At 48.1% G+C, this 22,988-nt stretch overlaps 1 protein-coding gene across 1 annotated transcript; it reads right to left on the minus strand.

Moving 5' to 3' along the window:
• Positions 1–1,244: 1,244 nt before the first annotated feature.
• ttll11 (tubulin tyrosine ligase-like family, member 11) lies at positions 1,245–22,726 on the minus strand. The gene is made up of 10 exons (XM_047045608.1): positions 21,551–22,726; positions 17,960–18,059; positions 17,198–17,331; positions 14,810–15,106; positions 14,350–14,634; positions 14,137–14,232; positions 13,931–14,040; positions 4,698–4,940; positions 4,448–4,554; positions 1,245–2,985 (listed from the first exon to the last, which is right to left on the minus strand). Exons 1-10 carry the CDS (start codon positions 22,106–22,108, stop codon positions 2,753–2,755), a joined length of 2,163 nt encoding a protein of 720 aa, XP_046901564.1. The 5' UTR covers positions 22,109–22,726; the 3' UTR covers positions 1,245–2,752.
• Between the last annotated feature and the right edge of the window lie 262 nt (positions 22,727–22,988).

The raw sequence follows: 22,988 nt of genomic DNA on the forward strand, positions 1-22,988 counted from the left end.
GGCGACTCCAATGACTGACAAAGAAGTACAAAGGGCACAAGAGATGTACAGAGCGGAGGGAGGGAGACTGAAAGAGATGCATGTTTCTCAGTGACACTGACCTACATGCAGCCTAATTGTTATTCCTCTCAGCAGAGAGTGGAGAGGTGAGAAGAGGAAGGAGAGAGGAGAGAGAAGAGGAGGGGATGACTAAGGGAGGGACACCCGACACCAGACGGATGCTGGGCTAAACTGACAACATCCAGTTTAGTGCTGAGGGTGATATGCTGTGTGCACTTTATATCTAAGAACATCAGCACGCATCAGCATGAGACTACTTAAATCACAGAGGCACTCAAGCACTGTGAAATCCTGGCACCCTACGCATGTTCTAGAACATTCACATCACCGGAGATCAAAGCTGGTAGCAACTCAGCCCCTCAAACCTCCATGTGCACCACCAAAGAGCAGCGCAAAGCTGAATGGACATGTCTTCTTGGAGCTTTTCTTCATTAGAGAACATAGGCCGGTCTGTTTTCTGCTGATGGAATTCATATATTTTTCCCCATTTGCTTGCTTTGGCTGCCATGGAGCAGATCTCATTAAGACCGGCCAGCTCATTAGCTCTTCTGTCTGAGGGAGATGTCTAATTGCTCCCCATGAGCCTCACTTAGAGGCAAGGCTGTGTTAGGAGGATGCCCCTGATTCCTTCACACACAAATACACACACGTGCCCCACCACACACAGCCTCCCTGCAACAACTGGAGTATCCCTTTCTCAAGTCAGGGACATTTAAATGGGATGATGACTTTTAGCTTGAGTTTGGACATTTAACTGAGCCTTTAGCTGGAGTGAGGATATTTAGAAGATGTGGGCACATTTCAGTTGGAACATTAAGATGGACTGGGATGAGGACATTTAGCTGGGTTAGGGACATTTAGGCCTCATTTTACTAAGTCAAAGCAGGTTCCTGAGAACACAAGCATAGAAAACTGTCATAGAAAAAACCAAGGTTGACAGTCACAATAATCGGATACACTTCAAGAGGGTCGGAATTGCCGTCGGGAGATTTCCCGAACGGCCGGTAAAACGGCCGAGGCATAATGCAAAAAAATATATATCATTATAATACATGGTTGTGGGCCGGTCTGCATTTCAAAGTCCCGGGACGTTTTTCAGTTCCAGTCCAGACCGGCACGTCACAATTACATACACAACAAAGACAGCGACAATCAGGACTAATCAACATTTAATGGAGAGGAAAAACTCAAATCACAGTTTAAGGTCAGTTACATTTTATTGAGTATTTTAGAGCTATCATACAGTAAAGACTGTGTCCGTGTCCTCTTTCTATTTGATGTGGAATTCAGTCATATTCAAGTCCTGTGTTATATGTGATTCTCAAGAAGCACTCAACAATAGTTGCATCCCTAGCAATATTTTTCCCATATCTAGAGGTTCAACAGAAGATATACTGATAGTTTGAGCCTTCTTAGGTAATCAGTGGGATTTCTCAAAAATAAACTGCAGTCCCTGATGTGTTTATGCCATACAGAATTCCCTCCTCTTCCTAATGTACAATGGTGTGGTGTACACAGTCCACTCATGAATGGAAGTGTTCTGTGAGTTTGTGTTGTCCCTACGACAGGGATTAAACTGAGAGCCTGTGTTTATTCTCTGGCAAGCTTTAACGTAGTCTAACATCGAGTGACACGGCAGTGAATAAATAATGTTTAAAATCAAGCAAATACAAAAAAATGATACAATTAAAATATCACCACGAATGACACTTAATTCGTAAACAAGCTGTGAGTGTTGACGGTGTTGTCTTAAGATCCTTCTTGCTGATGTCGTTCGACGGCGGCCATTTTGCGTGACCCGCCGCTGTGGTCTAAGGCGGCCATTTTAGAGTAGCTGCTGATCTCAGTTAAGAGGAAGTGGGAGGATCACCTTACCCTTTGGGACTATGTGGTCTAGCTTGACCCTGATTGGCTCTGAGAGCTGTAACAAAAGCAGCAGCAGAGTCACTGGCCATTACATGGTCATATGTTGCCACACAAACACGGTCACACACGCACATGTGCAAATATAATAGGTTTAAGAGCTAGTGTGCAAAAGCTCAGACTAACACATGCATTTTTGATACAGAGTGTTTGCGTGTGTTTGAGAAGAATGGACATGCATATTGTGGGGTCAGCAGTATAAGCTGAAGCCTTCATATATTTCCCTGAAGAGTAAGCGTGTGTGGGGGTGTGTGTGTGATTGTCCAGGGGATTGGTTGATAAGGTGATGGGAGGCACACAGCTGCCCTGAAGGTAAGAATCAATAAGTGCATTTAAAGCATGGCTCTCCTGCCAAGCCAAGTCATACATCTGCTCCCCGCAGACACAGACCGGACAGCCTCTGCACACACTCCATTCATACATGTCCAACACCAAGGCCGGAACACACGCACACACACACAATTAATTTTTTTCTTCTTTAACCATTCTCTCAGCCCCTTGCGGGCCTCCCTCCTCCCAGTATGGAAAAGCAATCAAACCCAGAGCAGGTCTCACAGAGGTCAGATGTTGAGGTGAGCCCAATCCTTCTTTCGCCTCTTGACATGTGCCCCTGGGGTGGGGGGGCATTGTCTCAGTGTGTTTGTGTGTGCAAATGACTAGTGTACCCTCAAGCCTCCCCCAAACCACCATCAGTTCTCCAGGTTGGACTTGAGAAAGCACCTCAGGCTCTGGTAAGAACAGCGGGGCGGGTAGGGGGGGGGGGGGGAAGTTAGGGGGTCAATGAGGCAGGAGGCAGGGTCTGGTGGTGAGTCCTACCCCCCCCTGCAGGCGGGGCTCTGGTGCAGCTCAGCGAGCGTCTCTCCTCCCCTGGCCCCCCAGGGGGCTCCAGCTGGGCCTCGCACAGCTCCAGCAGAGACAGAACCTGCTCCCTGAGAGCCAGGGACTTGAACCTGCGCTGGGCCAGGTAGAAGAACGCCTCCACAAACGCCTGCAAACCCATACCTGAGGAGAGGAAGTAGAACAGGAAAGAGTGAGAGAGACACAAGAAAATGTATTTGTCCAGAGTATACATTCCCAGACGACTATACTCTATACTATACCCTGGAGCACAAATATAAAAGATGAAGCTGTCATGCTAGACAGACGCGACAGAGAAACAACACGTCACTGATAGACAACCATAACAGCGTGTATGCTCCTGTGGATTGGGCTACAATTTCATAGCTTTCCATGGTCCCTAAATGAATCACTCTCTGCAACTCTGATTCAAGAACCAAGCCCATACAACAAGAGTTGCATAGCGCGCGTGCATACACACACACACAGAGAGAGAGAGAGAAACTATTATGTCCAAGATACCCTACAAATAACTAAACGAATATTAAAACCATTATACAAATCTGACAAATATATCAAACAACATGCAGCACACACCATCCGGCAATACATAGGGTACTTTGGTACTCTTAAAAAATGTTTTATGCAGGGTGGAGTCCCATCCTTCTCAAATCTTGCGAGCCCTCCCTCTTGGGGAGTGTTTTCTTGAGAGAGTAGCAGCCTTTATTACAGCCTTTTGTCATGGCGCCTCGTTCTTAATAACCGTATAGGGGCGGAAGGGGAAATGGAGGAGATAAAAAAAAAAAACAAGGCTAAAGAGAGAAGGAATAGTTCATTTTCTTCGAAAGTCTCATAAGGTTAGTGAGAGACAGAATGAGAGAGAAAGAGAGAGGGAGAAAGAGAGGGAAGAGAGCTTTTCATAAGAGGCGATAAGGAGGGAGCTCTTAGTATTCGGCAAAAGTCCTGAGTCGGCTTCTTCTCACTTTCCAAAACCCAGAACTTTATTATTAATAAACACTTGCCTTATCCATAACCCTCCCCCCTCCCCTTTCCAAACACGCATGGGCACACACACACAGGCCTCTGTTTGCCTCTCGGCCCCACAGGGCTAATGACCAAATTCTCACCCCCTTGTTTTGGGGCCGCTACCTTATTCGACTCACGACTCATCTTCTCTCCCCCCCCCACCCCGCGTCTCCATCCCCCCTCCCTCGCTCCCCGACTCTCTCCATCCGGCCTCTGCTGTGCTGCTGCGTTCAATCAGCCGTGATTCCCCCCCCCCATCGCACATCTTCAGGTGCTGCTGATGAATTATTCAGTGTGGCTCCTCTCCCCCGTATATCCCCTGCTCTCCGACGCTAGTTCATTTCTATTATAGCCCAGCTTTGTTGGGGAGGGAGGGAGGGAGCTGTATGATGATGGCTGGATCGAAGATGGAGGGGAGACGGGGGGAAAGAAAGAGAGAGGCTAGGGGTGGGAGAGGGAGAGGATGACCGAGGGCGGAGAGGTGCAGAAGGTGGAGGAGAAGTATGCAGTGAACAGGGAAAGCCGCAGGGAGATTATACAAGTGCACATATTCACTTGCTTTAAAAGGTCAGCTGGTCCTTTAACCCTGTGTGTGTGTTACCTGCTTCTCTGGAGTCAGGCAGCATTCCGGACCAGCGACGTGTGATGTCAATGTAGAGGATGTCCACCGATGCCATGGAGAAATTACTGTTGCTCAGTTTACAGTTCCTAAAGACACACGCACACACAGATCCAAGGTCAAATCGTCGCAGCTGGAGAGTGTGGAACAAGGCTTGTGAACACACTCAATACATTGCAAACAAACAGCAACTTCTCACACTCCTTAGTGCGTGTGTCACCCAGCTACCTACCTGATGAAGGTGCGGAAGCCGGTGGGGCCCAGCCGCATGTTGCCCTTGACCCCCAGGAAGCGCAGGAAGAGGGTGGTGATGCGTTCCACCAGCCGCAGGTAGTTGAACTGCTTGGTGTACTTGGGGAACACCTGCTTCAGACACAGCGACGGCAGGAGGCCGCCCTCCTCGCCCCCCCGCTCCGGAGACGCCGCGTCCACCAGTATCTCCTCCTGCCCTTCGGACACGCCCCCGGGGTGGGCCCTGTTGCCGGGTAATCGAGGGAGAGGGAGGGAGAAAGGATGAGAGGGAGGACGGGGATGGTGATGCTAAAACACGTCTCGTCACAGATGGCAAACAATGATGTACTTTTCGTTAAGGAAAGGATATTTGCATTTGTGTCAAGTGCCCTGGTCGAAAAAGGGTCACACTGTTGGGCGTGGGAAGTGGAGCGAAAAAAGATAAACTGTGTTCAAGAAATGGAGATGGGCCGATAGAGGTCAACGTGATGCTACTGTGATGTACAACAATAGGGTGACATTGTGTGAATGTGTGTCACACACACACACACACACAAATACACCCCCGCAGGTAATACATTGCCAGACTGCTGAGAAATGAAGCCCAAGGCAATACAGTTGAATGTGTAAACACAGTGATTGTTTTAATAAGTCAGTCTCTGTCTGCCTGTATTTGTTCAAACAAGCCCGCCTAAAGTAATGTCAACATATACGCACACAAACAACCATGCGTATTTTCTGTTGATTTTGACTACAGCTCATTTAAAACTATGAGACAATCATCGCTAACAGCAGACGCATGCCTTGTGTGAGTGTGTGTCAAACCAAATCCGATGTTCCTGGCACAAAGCCAGATGGCAGGGCAAGTCTTGGGTGACCCTGGAAAGATGGATGGAAAGAGGGAGGAAGGGAGGGGCAGGGAGAAAGAAAAAAAGAGAGAAGAGAGAGAAAAATAGGGAGGGAAAGGTAGGAAAAAAAACTTCGAAAAACCTTCGAGCAGCTCAAGGAGAAACAAATTGTGTGGTGTGCTTGCGTCGGTTACAGATGGGTATGTTTCCAGGCTGTGAATATGAACACCCTGTATTTTAGTATGCCCTTCGACGGGTTAGCTCCTGCGATTCCCACACAGCAGAAGTCTAGTAGTTAGCTAGCTGTACAATTTCCTGGGGCTAGCTGCCAGCTGTAGGTATATGCAGGTAGCAAAATGGTTTTCACTTCACTTACAGTACCAGTCAAAAGTTTGGACACATTTTCCCATGTGTCTAAACTTTTAACTGGTACTGTATGTACTGACCCAGACTATTTTACTTACTGTAATATAATACTAAACCAGTGACGCATCACATAAGCTTGAGTTCAAATACATTATTTAATGTGACATTACGTACATTCAAGTCTTAAATTGCTTTTATGTATGATGCGCTTGTCGATCAGTCCTGCACCACGACACGATACTTGCTGAGCAAAACCGCAAACAGGCAGGGATACAGTAGCTAACAACAATAGTGCTAAGTATCTATTTAGCTGGCCGGTGTTACGTCCCAACTGGTTCCCAATTCAACTGGTTCCCCAGCTCCCCATCACGTAGGCTACTTGGAGTTGTATCAAGGCAATGGCCATATTAACCACCTATCTTTTGGGGTTAGGCTACTGGAGTTCACCCAAAACAGCTGGTTACCTGTTAGGGTTACTTTGCCATGATTATCAGAAGTATGATCATGTCTGTGCCCATGTTTCTATATCATGCAGCGAAGATTTAAGTATTACTTCGCAATATGTGGTGTCATTAGCCTAAGAGTCTGTGATATCGTGGTTAATATGGCCTTGAGACAACTCCAAGTACGTGATGAGTAGCCTACATTCGGGTGGTGTCTACGGTAACTAGTTGATTCAGAAGAACCAAAATAACATGTTGCCTGAAGGCGAACTTTCTTAACAATTTTGTGACCGTTCCATACATGTGCTTCAGTGGCTCACAGTAAAATGCAAGGATTTGTAATAATGCAGGTGTTTTTTGCTCGTGGTATCAAATCCAACTCGAATCTTTTTTATTTTCTTAGCTTCCATTTATTATGGTGTGCTTGGCTGTAATGTAGCGCTCAGTACATTTGTTCAGAATATTCAATTATGAAATGAATTGATTTCAAAAGATATAGCGAAGAAACACTCAGCCATAGGCTACACAACTCGCATAGGAAACGAATGTTTCCATGTTGTGTTACGCGTATTTTGATCGTATTGTCTGGGTTAGCAGCGACGTTCTTCGTATGAATTTTTAATGTGGTGTCAGAAGGAGCTTTGATGTCGTGGTAAATACGACTATTGCCTCTGAACAACCCCAAATACGTGATTAGTAGCCTACATTCGGGTAGTGTCTATGGGAACCAGTTGATTCAGAAGAAGCCAAATCAAAATGTTACCTGAAGGCCAACGTAGTTAACAAGTACGTAATCATATTGCCTTCATTTCAGAGCTGGTATGACACGTGGCATAAGTCATCGGACTTGCGTGTGAACGTATTATTGCTCTAGTGGGATCGAATCCCACTTCATGCGAGCCTGCAAATGTTTTATTTTGTCTCCATTTATTTTGTCGCAAATGGTAGCCTTATGTAGTGCGCACGTAGGCTATTGGCCTACTTTCATATTTGCCGCAGCAAATATGAGATCCGACTTGAAAATCGCCAGTAATATGTTTGCGAATTTGTGACGAATCTGGTGATGGAGGCGGACTGATAGGTGCACGCACAGCTGGGGAACCAGTTGAATTGGGCTTATTGTAATTGAATGAAATCAAACACTTTGTGAACAACATGAACAAGAAAAAACACTTTTGCAATGAGCAGGCTGGATATGAACGGTTTTATTTATAAACTGAAGTTACAACACAACACTGACACATTTCTCATGTTACAAGTCAGTGTGATGGCTGTGACTGAACACTGTCTGTGAGTGCCTTGTAGTTTGGCTTATAAGCAGAGACAGCCAGTCTGAGGCAGTCTGTGAGGTGTCTGTCAGTAAGCCGGCTCCTGTACTTGGATTTGGTGATTTTCATCTGTGAAAATGCCATTTCACAGAGGTAGGTCGATCCAAAGTAGGCACTCACTTTTAGTGCACATGCACTGAGGAGAGGAAACTTCTCTCGGCTGACAAGTCCCCAAAAGTCACTGTCCCTTGACCTGGCTTTCAGCTCAATGTCATTTTGCAAATCAAGCATCTCCATGTCCACTCCACTTGGCAAAGCAAATGCTTTCTCGAATTGGTCTGCAACCTCCTCTGTATTAATAGGCAGGAATGGGTTTGAAAGAAATGCAGCAATATCCTTCATGATTTCTAACTCACCAAAACGTCGACTGAACTCCGCTGCCAGTTTGTCCAGGTGCACACAGTACTGCTCAGGGTGAAAGTCAGAAGAGTCTTTGATGGACTGTGACATTTTTTCCAGGTTTGTAAAGTGTGTCAGCGTCCCTTTCCTCAGATTCGTGGTCCAGACACAGAGTTTGGCCTTGAACGCATTCACTGCGCTGATCATGTGGAGGAGGTGCCGGTCTTTTCCCTGGAGTTCGTGGTTGAGCGAGTTCAGTTTTCCGGTTAGGTCCGTCAGAAACCCCAGGTCCAGTAGCCACGCATCCGTTGAAAGTTCCTCGTGCTCCTCGTTCCTTTTCGACAGAAACGTCTTAATCTCAGGCAGCAAGTCAACAAATCGCTGCAGCACTTTTCCGCGACTCAACCACCATGCAGAAGCAGGTCTCCATACGCCGAATCGAGCTCATCCAATAACGCCTTGAATAAGCGATGCTGAAGCGCTTTTGCTCGAATCGAGTTTACCACTTTGACCACCAGTGACATGACATGAGAAAAGTCCACAACTTTCCCAGCCAAGGCTTGCTGATGAATCACACAGTAATACTCTTTCGTGGTGCCTCTGCCATGCAACGGAACGTAAATAGAAATACAAGCAACGCAATCATAGAAGACGAACATTTTGACACCGATGTTGTCTATGTTGTCTAAATATTGAGGGATGCTTAGGGGTGGGGAAATAATTATAAATATATATGAGAGAGAACAATGGTTGTGCTTGAGCACACCCAATTATTAGTTAAATTATGTGAATAGAATGCAAGCCTCCCGCCTTGCTTTCAATGAGTCCCATAGACAGGGGAGGGAGAGAACAGAGGATGGAGGAAAAGGGCTGGGAGGAAAGTGGGCTAAAAAGCATCCTTCACGTCTCGCCTGACATCCTCCTATATCCTTATACAGAGGGAGGGGGAGAGAGAGAGAGAGGAGGAGAGCATTTCGCTGGAGCAAATCTGGTCAGTGTGTGTATGTGTATTTGTGTGTTGAAAAATAGAAGAGATGCTAATATAGAAAATAAGTTAATCTCCAAACACACACTCTCACACTCACACTCTCACACACACGCATTCAACTTTTCCGCAAACAAACCACTTTCACTCCAAGCGTGCTGCCATTTGAGCTGGCAAAGCAATCTCCAACCCCCTTCACTCCCCCCTTTCCTCCATTCATCTCTACATCCCTTCCTCTCTCTATTCCTGCATATTACCGTGGCTACATCTTCTCAGGATATTGAAAACCCCCACAATACTAAGTGTACAGCAACCGTGCCCCATTGAGGGGGAAAAAGAGAACAGAACAGTGAATGTGTGTTCTCTCTCCAGTGTGTGCTGTGCACGCTCACAACTGGTGGTGGACTGTAGAAATAAGAATGGTCTGGGCTAGAGGGTGATCCACCAGCCTCAGTTACACACCCACACACACTGTATAATGCAGTGTTGAGGCAGACAGGAGAGAAAGGGATTACTGTGAGTGGACCGCAACTCCAGACAGCACTTGACATTTGAGAGAGAACTATAAAAAGAAAGAAAAGGGGAAACGGAGAGGAAGGAATAAAGTTTGTCAACTGACTGAGCGAGGGAGGGAGGGATAGAACGAACACATCTTCATTTCACCTTGCTCTGCTCTGTCTTGCCATATCTGCCTGTTGGAGATATGACTTGCTGTTTCATCATCCAAATGCTCTTCTAATCTCCCCCTCTGTCTGTCTATCTCCCCCTCCCTTCTCCTTCCCCCTCTCTGATGTCATCCTCTAGGCTGTGGGCCTCAGATTTAAGTAGGTCCTCATGCGGAGAAGACGCTTTGTCAAAGTTAGTGTCACCTGGAGAGAAGCTGGACCTGAATGTCCACAAGCGAGGTGGGCGCCTGGGGGGTGAGGGAGAAAGGTGTTGAGGCTAAGGGGAGGTAAAGTGATTAGGGGCTAAGGGAAAGAAAGAAAGATTTAAGGAGAGCGGCGGAGGCGGGTTGGCCAATACAGTCCACTGGCCTGGCGGATCAATGAGAGGAAAAAACAACTAATTCCTCTTCAGTCTATGTGTCTTAGCTGTTCTCTCCACGCCTTAATCTCGGCCTCTCTTTCACTTCCTCCATCCATCCCTATATCCCTACAGGTCTGTAGTGATACAGCCTCCTGTGCATGCTGGACTAGGGCTGCATACAAAGGAGTCGGTCGACGGGAAACAGTAGTGTTGCAGCTGCTGGAATCTAGGACCGGCTCGATAAAAGAAAGAAAAAGTCTTCTTTCCGCGTTGTCGGTGAACGGGAGGCTCTTGAGTGTCCTACGAGACAGACATTCACACACACAGACACACACACACATGCAAATTCATGTGAGGTCACGCGCACAACACACACACACACACACACACACAGACACACGTCTAGCGGTGGTGTTTCTGGGTGCCCTCTGACAGCTTCCCTCTCCATCAATAAGTGAGGAGGGTGAATGGCATTGAGAGAGCTGGTTGAATGTTTAATGGGACTCATCAGCCCAGAGCTTAGACAAGGACATGATGGCCATTAGGGCGTCACACAACAACAGGGGCTGGCCAGACAGGCCGGGCTAGGACACCGACACAAGCCGTTAGACGGACACTGTCACAATGGACTGGTCACAAATGGCACAAATTGTAAGCCTGAAACTCAACCTAAACTTGAAACACAACCCCCAAACACATTAGGGCACAGACAGGACAGTGCACAGGCAGAGCAAGTAGACCATCACATTACCACAGTGACAGCTGTCTGACATTAGACTGACACCAATCGACAAACACTAGTGACTAGAGATGGACAACCACAGATACAGACCAGACCAGCTAGGACGCATACATAAGCAATCACATAACAACAGACAAATACACAGCCTCACCCGTCATACCCACACAAACAAACCAGGACAAAGAGACAGCCACAGACACAGCGGATGTTTTAAATCCATTTAGTGACGGTGACAAATCTGTATTTCAATAAATAAAAAAACACCTTACCAGTGTCACTAAAGCTAAACACAGAAGGTCTGTTTCAGCTGCTATGGCCTTAAATAGAGAGATACCTTGAGCCCCAGTGCAGAAAAAGGTTTCGATATAAACGCACACCCGCCCGCCTGCACGCACGCGTGCACACACACAGACACACACACACACACACACAGCCCTGATCCTGTAGGAAGGGTTAGAGGAGATAGAGGGATCAGTGAGATGTGTACAGACGTGAGGAGACAGGAGAATCCGGTTCCACGTCTGCCTGGCAGACAGAATGAGGCGAAATTCTCCCCAAATAGAAGCAGAGAAAAGCTCTGGTTCCATCTATAGAACCATCCTTAGCCTGCTGGCCATATCGGATGGAACGGTGCAAACTTGGTGTCTAGTACAGTAGTGTGTCCTGTATGCGCGTGTGTGTGTGTTACCTCTCGTTCTTGTTCTGTGCGCTTGTCAGCTCATGTCTCCCGCTCTGTTCACATGCAAAAGATGATGGCTTCGAGCCGTGAATCGTCCAGAACAATGGTTCGGGATGTGCAATGCACACCTGGGTTTCCAGAGGGGTTCTGGATCAATGCTGAAGGACCAATGCGAGTTGGGCATGGTTGAGGGGGCTAGTCACACATCCCCCATTCTTTCCCCACGCTCTCCGTCTCTCACATCCTATGCCCCGTTCCCCCTTTCTTTCAATCCGTTCTTCCTCCCCCCCTCTCTGCGTTTCCTCCCCAGTGTTGGCCATCTCTTTCTAACCCCCCCCTCCCCCCTCCACCAGATCTATATTTATCAGTCCTCTTCTCTCTGCTCTCTCTCTCCCCCTTCTTGTTCTAACTCCCAGGATGACTGTGTTGTGTGAACAGCTGCCAGTAGTCCACACAGGTACACACAGCAGTGGACCACAGAGGTCTGGAAAACAACAGACACCAGTTCCCAGCATGCTGCAAGAGCATGTTTTCTTTCCGGCTACACAACTCAAGACAAGGAGAGAGCTGCCCAGACGTTGACAGTTCCTGCTAATGAGGAGACAGTCAGACGTCGTGATTGGCTCATTAAAAACGGCAGCGCTGTCTCGATGCTAGACACACTGTCGCAGGGAAGAAGCAACAAATAAAAAAATCTTTTTTTGGTGAGCGTTGTGTGTGTGTGTGTCTTTGTAGCAATACACATTCACGCGCGCGCAGACACCCGTCTACAACAGCAGGAGTTATCTTGGCAACAACGGCAGAACGTCCCTTCAGAATAGACAGAATAATGACCAGGGTAATGACCACACGCACACGCATGCAAACACACACCACTCTGTTTATCCACTCTTCTCACAGACAATGAGCTAGCGAAAGGCTTAGCTCCAGCAGACCATGTGGCTGACATGGTCACATTGGAAGGGGGGGGGGGGGGGGGTTACTAGGGATAGAGAGAGGAAGAGGCTCGCCTTCACGGCCGGTATACAAGCTTTTTATGAGGTGAACCCGCCACCACCATCATCATCATCAGATTTCAGCTGCTGTTTCCATGGCGGCGGCGCCCCATCTTTCCTGACGATAGATTTTGCTCACTGGGCAGCCGACAAACAACACATGCAAGGAAACGCACGCAGAGACCGAGACACGGAAGCAGCCGCCCTGCTGAACGCGCTTGTGTTCTGTGTCCAAAGCCTTCAAGTCATCGCTGCTCGCCTTCTGTTTCCTTTCTCAGGGACACTTCACGTTGGATGTCTACATCAATGAGCATTAAGTGTTAAAGCGGGGGTTATAATTAGCTTCTACCTGCCCCCCCCCCACCACCACCACCACCCCCCACCCCCCCCACACACACACACAGACACACACACACTCCCATTCACACCCTCACACCTCAGTCACACCCTGTCAGCAGGGTTGACATCCCCGAACAAGCCGCAACAATCACAGCTGACAAAAAACAAAAACAGCTAACTTTTTATTTCCCCATACGACATAAAGCAGAGACAGATGTGTGCGTATGTGTGTGTGTGCGCTGGTGACAGCATTACTGCACCCGTAACAATAAACTGCCTGCTTTGTCCTGTCATATTTCTACTACGGTACACTGCGGAACATTGCAGAAACTCTGAAATATTTGACAGTTTTGTCACAAAAACAAAATTTTAACTGCGCTCCTCCTATTTCATGTGTCTGCGAGTGTACTCAAGGAACAGGTGGGCCATGGCGCACACACACACACACTGACAGAGGTGATCTAGTGCTGATGCAAACCCTAGAGAGCAGAAGAGGTGAGCTAGGATTAAGATATTCCACAGGATTATAACAATATGCCACCTCCTGAGGATCCTGATACTGCAGCCAGGAGGGCTCTACCCTCCAGGAGACCCTCTCCCTCTCCCTCCCTCTCCCTCTCCCTCTCCCTCTCCCTCTCCCTCTCCCTCTCCCTCTCCCTCCCTCTCTCCCCCTCTCTCCCCCTCTCTCCCTCTCTCTCCCTCCCTCTCTCTCTGAGGAGTAGAGATCATAGAAGATATGGGATGTGATTAATCGTATCTGAGGATGGGAGAAGTGCTCGGGGGGAGGGCAGGTGGAGACATGGAGGGAGGCAGAGAGGAAGAGCAGAGGGAATGATACAGATGATTACCCTGAAAATGGAGTGGAGAGTGAAAGAGCGCGCGTGTCATTAATGGGAGCCTGGTGAAGGCCGGCCCGTTGGCCAGTGAGCGCTAGCCGCCAGGCCGCCACACACGGTACGGTACGGTCATGTGTGAAATTCCATCACGGCTCGGCGGGAATTTAATTTTTCCGTTTAACAGGCTTATGGAGAGCTGCTCAGTGGTGGGCTACTAAGGATGGACTGAGGATGTGGAAGAAGAGAGGAATGGAGAGCAGGAGAGAGAGAGTGCCCAGTTCCCCCAGTTCAGTGTGTGTGTGACTCACAGTGATTTCCGATGAGCAGGGTCCATAAGTCGCAGAGTGTCTCGGATGACGCCCACTTTCACCTCTTCGTCCACGGGACTGGGGACATATTCAAACACACCGGGAGCCACCTACAGTACGTACACACACACACACAAACACAATATAATTATTCCTGCAAGTGGTTAACATCATGGAGGGGATGATGATGACGACGACGATGTCACCTCCTGCTCGTGCTCTATCCTCATACTGGGGTTGGCGTTGACCTCCAACAGCACAGGCTTCAGGTTCTTCATCAGAAGGATGTCAAATCCCAAGATCTGATTCACACACGCACAATCAACATCTAGCACTGGAATCAGAGTGAATCGTGAAATTTGATTCGGTTTCATAAACCAATTCATTTCCCTGTCGACTTGCCGTTGGGTCTACTGTACCTGAAAGCAGGAAGGCCCAGGCTTGCCGGGGGGGATGTCGGCCTGGTAGTGCACCCGAAGCTCGGGCACCAGCGCGATGACCGTCTTGATGACCAGCGAGATGATGTCGGACCACACCTTCTTGATGTCCACGCCTTTGGAGGCGAGCCGGTAGAGGACGCTGGAGAAGGTCCTCTTGCTGCCCGTGCTCAGGCTGTCGGAGTGGACGAAGTTGCCGCTCTGGACGTTGAGGGAGTAGTTGGTCAGGTGCATGAAGACGTGGCTCAGGTTCTTCTGGCAGGGCTCCTAGGGGGGGGGGGGTGGAGAGATGAATGGAGTGAGGGAAGGATGGAGGGTGAATGGAGGAAGGGATGGAAAGAGGAAGGGGAGGGAGGTAGGGATCACTCTGTCGACTGAAATGACACGTGATCAGGCGTGTTGCGTTCCGCTTCATCGGAGAGCTGGTGTAGCGGTGCTGTACCTGGTAGGGCTCCGTGCAGAAGCGCGAGAGGCCCTCCTTCGCTATGTAGATCTCCAGCGGGTTCAGCGACTTGACCAGCACGTAGAGGCGGATGTCGAACTTGAGCTTGTCGATGAGGAGGGGCTTGTGAATGTACTCCTGGACCACAGCCTGCTTGCCGCCGGGCGAGGCCCCGCCCATGAGGCGCAGGTCGTTGGGGTCGCGGATCAGGTAGATCCCGTCCCCCTGGGAACCCCCGTCAGGCTTGACGATGAACGTGGGCTTCAGGGTGGAGTCGTTCTCCTTCACCATGCGGATCTAGAGGGAGGGGGGGGGGGGGGGGGGGGGGGGGGGGGGGAGGGTAGGGGAACCGTTGGGTAACTAGGTGGCTGTTTGTGTGGTTGACTGGCTGTCTGGTTGACTTGGACAGCTCTAACATTTAAAAACGCCAGTGCGGTCAATCGCCCTGTTGTCAACCTCACCATAACTAGTGTTAATGAGGTAAAAGGTCAGGTAAAAAGGCATCTACCTTTCAAACAAGAGGTCATACAGGCTTATGTTCTCTTCTAAAAGAGAGGATATAAGGAAGAGGAGGACTCTCTCTCTCTGTCAGTCTGGATACAGATAGTATTAATCCCAGCATAATAGCAGGTCTTTACAGTCTGTGAAGGGATTTACTGCAGCTGCTGCTGCTTCTCAGTGGACCCTCCCAATCTCCGTCACAATTATTCTAATCACACCAGACACATTAACGCATCATTACAGCTATTCACTCCTGATTATAAAAATGGTGCCAGTTTCAACAGTTGTGTGCTCCTATTCTGAGCCCTGGGTGCTGAGCGACTCAAGTGATATTCCTATGGCGTTTCTATGGGGTTCCTATGGGGTTCCCCTGTACATTTGTAACGAAGGACACTCCTCCACTTATGGTCAGACACCTATGGTATTCAGCCTGGCCTCAGTCTAAAACATCTCTTTAAAATGTCAATTAATTTGACTTCTTTGCGTTTCCACTGACATTCTGTGCTTCTTTACTGCCCCCTAGAGCATAAGGAGTGAAGCACACCATTTCGGGAGCACAACTTGAGAAGGCTGGTACACAAGCCAAACATTACAGGTTCCACCCCTCACCCCCCTCACTCGACCAATCCTTTCTGGAACTATTCCGAGAGGACTTTGCTAAGGTCCTTGTATAATATGAGGTTACTCTAGATCAGAGAGGGGAACTGTCCAGCCAGTATGAAGAACGCTGGCGCCCCCCTCTGCCTATAAACAGCTGTAACAGTTTGTCAGAGGTTTTACCAGCGTTCTGCCAACTTTGTATTGCTGTGAGGAAAAAGGGCTGCTCATTCTCATGCAAACAATCAAACCCCTCGATTTACACGGTAGCCTTTACGCTTTTCAACGGTCAGCACATATTTCACATTAAAAGCTCACGAGGGGCGTGTCACCCTGGGCTAATGGGCTGTCTCCACACCTGAACCCACAAGGTTACCATCCACATGCCAAGATCTTGTACCATGACTCCAGCTGGACCCCTGACACCTGACTGTTGCTTAGGGTCTAAAATTAGCCACGCGGGTCATGCTGCAGTAGAGCCGATGTGTGTTCGTGCGTGCGTGCGCGATAAAACCACGGCTGGTGCCCAGCAGCTGTGCTCCTCTGGCTCGGCCTCGTCACCAGGCGGCTCAGCAGGGGTGCGTTCGAGAGCTTGTCGTTCTCTATTAGCAGCTGATCTGCTCTGCTCCTTAAACTGCTTAGCTGCTAGCGAGCCTCAGGACTGTCCGTGTCGTTTACGTCCGCAGCCACTGACCACTGGATCCCCACCACCACGGACAAATGCTGAGCTGTGCGTCTTGGCCAGCGTACAGACGTCTCTAGTACAAGAAGGCTCTAGATGTATGAAAGTCCAACCCCAATTAGGCCTGGGCCATTAACCGAAAGGGTTTTTCAAATCCCATGTGCAAGCCTGTGAGGATGCACAGGATAGACGCTGTACTGCGGGGAAATGTTTGCCCTCTCACCACTGTCCCCCCACTGGAGCAGCAATTAGACCCAGAGCAGGAACATGCCGTTGGGAAGCTAAGAATAGTATTAAGCGCTTTGGGCTGAAGGTTTTCTTGCGGTTTGGAGGCAATCCAGAGAGGAAAGGAGCCAGGGATGAGACTTAAACAGTTTGACAAATGGCAGTCAGGGTAACAGCTCAACACAGATGAATGGGTTCCATCTCGTTGTTTTGGTTTGCATCATGTCCCACGGAAACTGATACGCGTCGAGTGACCATCCTATATTATGAAAGCACAGGCCTGGACTTTCCTATCCAGCCTGAGTCTGTCTGGCTGGGTGTCTCTGGGCGCTGTGACCTAACTGGAGTTACCTAACTGGTGTCTTATTTTGGGTTGCATGTACCTGTGTGGAGAACTGCTGGAACTCCTCGGGCAGGATCCAGGAGCGAGGATAGAAGTTGTACTCTTCAGGGAAGAGCTCCTGCATGGTCCTCACAGCCCTGCTCAGGTTGATCTTCCTCAGCATCTCAATCATGCCTGGAGACGAGAGCAGGGAGAGGTGGGCGCGCACATTGGATGAGGAGACAGTCTGACAGTCAGTCCGTCAGTCGGTCAAGACAGGCAGGAAAGGCACACACGGACACGTAAACAAGGCAGTCGTGGACCCACAGTAGAGAGACACACAGGCACACACACACATAAGACAGTCTGACAGTCAGTCGAGCAGGCAGGAAGGCAGGCGGAGAGCTTTCTGATCTAGAGTTGTAGGAGGGAAACAAAGTCGGGGTAGTGGCGCGTACTGTGCTATATTGTACAGGCAGACCACTGCGGCCTGAGGCGGAGGGATACCCAGGTGGAGCAGTGCGGGTGTAATGTCAAAAGGCTGGCACCAGTGGGTTGAGGTGCTCTAAACTCCAGCTCCTCACACTAATACAATAATCTCTCCTCAGGTTATTATTGTGGCCAAGCAGGACAGCGCTAACTACTGTATTAGCCTCACCATAACGAGCCCAGCTCAGTGACACATGGCACCCTAAACAACCGGCATGCACGCAACCTCAGGATGGACAGGTGTGTGCATATTAGGAGCGTGTGCAATGTCACGTTATATGACTTGTGCCAGTTCGGTGGTTCACGTTTTAAGAGCTCGGGAGGAGGCAATTACCTGGGAACTTGTTGACCTGACCAGAGACAATGTTGTCGTTGTCATGGAAGGAGACACCATGCCAGTAGATATCACAGGCTGTCCTTCTACCTAGGGGAAACTGGGGAGAGGGGAAAGATATAAACACATTGTACACATTTTTGTAAACAAAAAAAACAAGACTGCGAACGCACACTAAAATCAGCGAATCCTACTGGAAGATGAAGGCATGGTTAATTGCAACTACTGTGTAGTTCAAATGATGTCCACAAAAAGCAGATACCTAGCCTATGAGAAGATCAGCAGAATCTGGGATGTCATGGGTCTAGTTATCCCAGTTAGTTCAAGTCTGGTAAGCTGGGTTCATTGAAGGGTCGCTCCTCCACTAAACCGAGATACCATGGCAGGATTAGCTCCACCCTGCGAGCCATGGACCAACACACCTGATATTATAACACACGCACCTGTACACACACACACACACCTCAGCATGACTCAAGAGGACTAGAGGCAAACAAAAATATTTTTGGGGGTGCGTTACCCATTTAGATATTTTGTTTACCAACAGATTATTACATAATTATTTAGTGGTAATTGGCCACAACTTTTTGTTAACATTTGTGCCTATATAGATATATCTGTTGAGTGCTAAATCTGGCTGACAATACGTATCTTCCGACAGATATGTCCGTTAACCTGTGAAACCGAGGGTGTAATGAATTCTCTGTAAACCCTATCCACTCATAACTATTACCCAAGAAGGTAATAGTCATGACCCAAGCACACCCAGATCTCAGCCCCAATAAACAGCTCAGCTTTCCCTAGCCCAGTCCAGTCAGTCAGCACTGCACCAGTCCCAGCCAAGCCGGCCAAACTTTTCCCAACTTGACAAGTCATGGGTGTTTGATTGTGTGTGTGTGTGTGTGTGTGTGTAACCAGACGGTGAAAGAAAGGCTGTAGGACAAGGAGAGCTTTGTGTGTGTTCGCATGCGAGTAGGTACTCCTGTGTGTGTGTGTGTGCGTGTGCGTGAGAAAGATTGGCGTGGCCTGCATGACGGACAAGTCCGGCTATAAATACAACAAAGCATCCCTTTACTTTCTCTACTGTGCCTTAATCTGATCACATCGGATATAGGCCACATTAATTTTGTCTGTATCTAGGGGAGGAGCCACCAAAATAGCCCAATGATGGTGTTGGGAACATCCTGTTCTACAGTAGCCATTGGCTCATCACTACATTACATTCACGTACTCACACACACACACACACACACACACACAACACACATTTTGGGCCACTTGTGCTTTGATTGAGAGAATAATGGACCGTTCTAGTTCCAGCTCCGTCCAGTGGAGGAGGAGGATGAGGTCATCTCTAATGCCTCGCCATCAGAGCTGGCACACAGCCCCCCGACATAAAGGAGCCTGGCCAGGACTTGGCAGGCCGGCACCCACCACCACCAACCCCCCAATACCCACCCCACCATACCCACCCCACCCACCATGAGACTCACTGTTTGATAACCATCCATTGGTCAACAGTAAATGCCTTATCTGTTCTATAAGCCTGTTGTTTCACTAAGAACAGGACCCGGGGGGTTAGACAAAAGGTTTTTTATAGGATATAAGTGTGTGTGTGTACATGGGTTTGTGCATGGGTGTGTGTGCATGGCCCAACAGCTCACTGCTTCTATCCACACATACCCTAGTTTATTTGACGAATGGTCACGTGCGCGCGCGCACACACACACACACACACACTTACTTTTTATGTTATATCTGCTGTGTTAGGGCTATTCGCGTCTCTCAGTCCACTTACTGAGTGGAATAGTTAGAAAGGTAATCTGTCAGATCCAAATTACAAGTACACTATTCTCTCTATCAAACGAATGGCTCAAAATCTCAAACTGCCCCTTTCCTCCACCCCAGTGGGGACTTTAAATCTATCGGATTATGAGGGATTACGTCTAATCATTTCCCCTTTAAGTGAGAGAAGGCCATATGCTGAAAGTCAGCTGGCAAAATTCTTGGCCTTAAAACTACTGTGCCATCAAAACGACACAGTCAGCAAAACAACCGAGCTGGGGAGTGCTTGAGGACGATAGAGTAAGGCTGGCCACAGAAACCAAAAAAGGAGAGCACTAAGATGAGCAGCGATGTGAGGCTGGGAGAAGGGTCACTCTAAACGCCACGCTGGGCTGGTCTGTGTCAGGAAGAAAGATGATGTCGCCGTCATGACGTTTATTGCACCGTGTCTCGTAAAATACAGACTGTTCATTGGCACTAACCGCTGTACTTCCCCAGACCTGTGCAATTCCAGTGGCTGATTATTTGCTGCAATCTCAAGCAGTTTTTGTATGTTACTTTGGACAAATGTGTCTGCTAAATGAATACATGGGAAGGTAGGAAGCCAACTGGAAAAAGATAGAAAGACTCATGCTTATAAGTAATCATTGCACTGTGATGAATATGAAAGGATAGCTAGCTCTGCTTCGTGGATTCAAGTACGGTAAGAGCTCTGTCTAAACGTATGAAGAGAGGCGGGTCCCAAACTGCACGTCCAACACAGCTTAACACTGTGAAAGATGAGACCCAACACTCTACATTGCCCACCAGTCGGTACGGTACAGGCAGGAATCTGAGAGTCATCTCTATGACATCATCGTTACAGAATTACAATCATTTCGCCTTCACATTGGCAACTGTGCCAGTGGGTCTAATACACTTACGGTCACAGTCACAGAGCAGCTAATAGCCTAATGGGCTTTCTGAACTTTCAGCACCACTGAAAGATCTTTATCAATAGGATCCACAGCTCTCCTTGTCTTGGAGGTACAGCTGGGGGAACAGGGCTTCAGAGACAGCCCGCCACCTCCATAACTTCTCTTAAGAAGAAGTTCAATAATGAATTCAAATATGGCAGTGAGTTCTCAGTGAAGAATGTCTTTCCCTAAGTGGTCCAAATGCTTTACACTGAGCTGCTAGTCATTTATAATGGAATAGAGAGCCCAATAATAGATGGGAGGTATTAGCTGCCCATCCTTCAGCGTGTGGTGCCGAACAGACGGTGCCCGCCTTCCGAAGTGAGGGCTAGCCATATCAATTAGCCATCTCATAAATGTATTAAGGGCATGGCTCTCCGTTTAGAACAAACTTTCAGCTGGCCGAACGCAACGCAGCTGTTACTTTATCCACGCGACAGTGAGTTGTCAGGTTCAAGTGACAGGGTTATAAGGGACTGTGTACTCCTTTAATTGTTTGGACGCTGTCAATCCACACCTTAACCTTTGCTATTATCCATGAAAGCCCAAGGATATGATAGTAGGTATATTATTAAGGCCTAAATGTTACTCGTAAAATAATGCCCTTTTAATTAAAGTAGCTCTCCGAGCTACACTTTCAATGTAGGCCTTTTCATGATCTAGCAATTAGCCTAAGTTACATTTAAATATTGGATGCAGTTATCTGCCGATGAAATAACATATCTGTATCTTTGGCAAACATAAAATCTAAGGGATATCCCATTGTCACAGAGGCCTGTACTGTATGTTAGTTTGAGGAGTGACAGAGAGATATGTCAGCATTTATGTTGGCAAAACCCAGTATTGTTACCTCTTTCCATTTTAGCTGCTTAATGCTTAGCTTCAGTGCCTCCAGCGATGTTTTGGCTTTAGATGTGTCCACGGTGACAGGTTTCCTCTTAGTGGCAACTTTGTTACCATCTTCTTTGACGTCTTTTATTTGATGGTTGGGCCCGACGTTACCGTTGCTTTCCGTCTTTCCTTGCAGAACCTTACCAGTACCTTTTATTTGAAGCGTATGGTCATGACCAATTCGGTTTAGAATCCTCCCGGCGTTGGCAGGTACTTTCGATCCGTGCAAGGCAATGTCGGGATCCTGTTTACAGCATGTGTTTTTATCGTCTTTCGCCAATTTGCCTCTGCTTTTACTCCGATTCCTGCTACTAACGGAGGTTTTTGATGCATTCCGACCAGTGGTGGTGGTGGTGTTGCTCGGCAGGATGGGTGAGACAGATGCAGGCGGGGATGCCTCCGCAGGCATTTCTTCCTCCCCGTCCTCAGCCCCACTACCAGGCTCTTTTTCCGCATCTTCGCCGGATGACTTCATCTGCTCAAGCTGAACCTTGGCTTTGACATAATGATCACTCATTATACAGATCTATGCGACTGGGCAGGGCTCTGCTACACCACACTGCCCAGTTAGGCGACAACTGCTTGCAATGGTAAATAATATTAAGCATCGCTAGATCACCTCGTCCATGTCATTACACAGCTGACATTAGCTAGTTAGCTAGTCTTTCCGTTTGTTTCAATTAACAGTGCCTCTAGCTCTACCCCATAAACAATGCATTGCCATTGCCAGTGAATGTCAGTGACCTGTCAGCATAGCTAGACAAACATTACCGTTACTCCCAACACGTGTTTAATCTACTAGCACAGACTCACAGCAAATTGGCAGTAATTGACAATTACATTGTTCGCCAATTAGCATAGCTAACGCAGGATAGCATCCTGACAGAGCATGACTGATCTTCTGTTCACAACAAAATGCTCTGTTTTGTGGCATCCAATAAAACGTCCTCAAATTACTAACCGACTTTACAATTCCTGTTTTACAGTCATCTCCAAAGAGAGAATTGAATATCGGATGACAAGACCGGGGAGGACCAGCGTGCAGCAGCTGTCAGGGCAGTGCCGTAGTCTGGAGCAGTCGGTTAATGTCCAAGCAGTAGGCTAGCTTCTGCGCCCCTAACTGTTTTGGTGCCGTTGTCAAACAAACCGACGGAAGCCTTCGAGGTACAGAACAGTGCTAGGCGCACAGTGCTACACGTCGAGCAATTACACATAATGGATTACATTGGCAAAAACCTATTAAATAAATAGCTTTACGACGTGCATCGAATTTACTTCTCTAAATGAGAACGCAGATCAATGTTTTGCTAACCTATTTGACATACTTGAACCTGAGCCTCTTATGTTAACCAAGGTGATCATGTTAGATTACACATGCATTTCTCTGTTTGGCCAGC

This window comes from Hypomesus transpacificus, chromosome 22 (assembly GCF_021917145.1).
Source record: "Hypomesus transpacificus isolate Combined female chromosome 22, fHypTra1, whole genome shotgun sequence".
Taxonomy (NCBI): Eukaryota; Metazoa; Chordata; class Actinopteri; order Osmeriformes; family Osmeridae; genus Hypomesus; species Hypomesus transpacificus.

What these genes read in the sequence shown, in the direction of transcription:
- ttll11 (XM_047045608.1), bottom strand. Translation starts at nt 22,108, where the DNA reads ATGAGTGATCATTATGTCAAAGCCAAGGTTCAGCTTGAGCAGATGAAG. An exon ending in TCTGCACGGAGCCCTACCAG is followed by an intron (nt 14,635 to 14,809) that starts GTACAGCACCGC and finishes CCCCCCCCCTAG; the next exon opens with GAGCCCTGCCAGAAGAACCT. An exon ending in GGATAGAGCACGAGCAGGAG is followed by an intron (nt 14,041 to 14,136) that starts GTGACATCGTCG and finishes TACGTACTGTAG; the next exon opens with GTGGCTCCCGGTGTGTTTGA.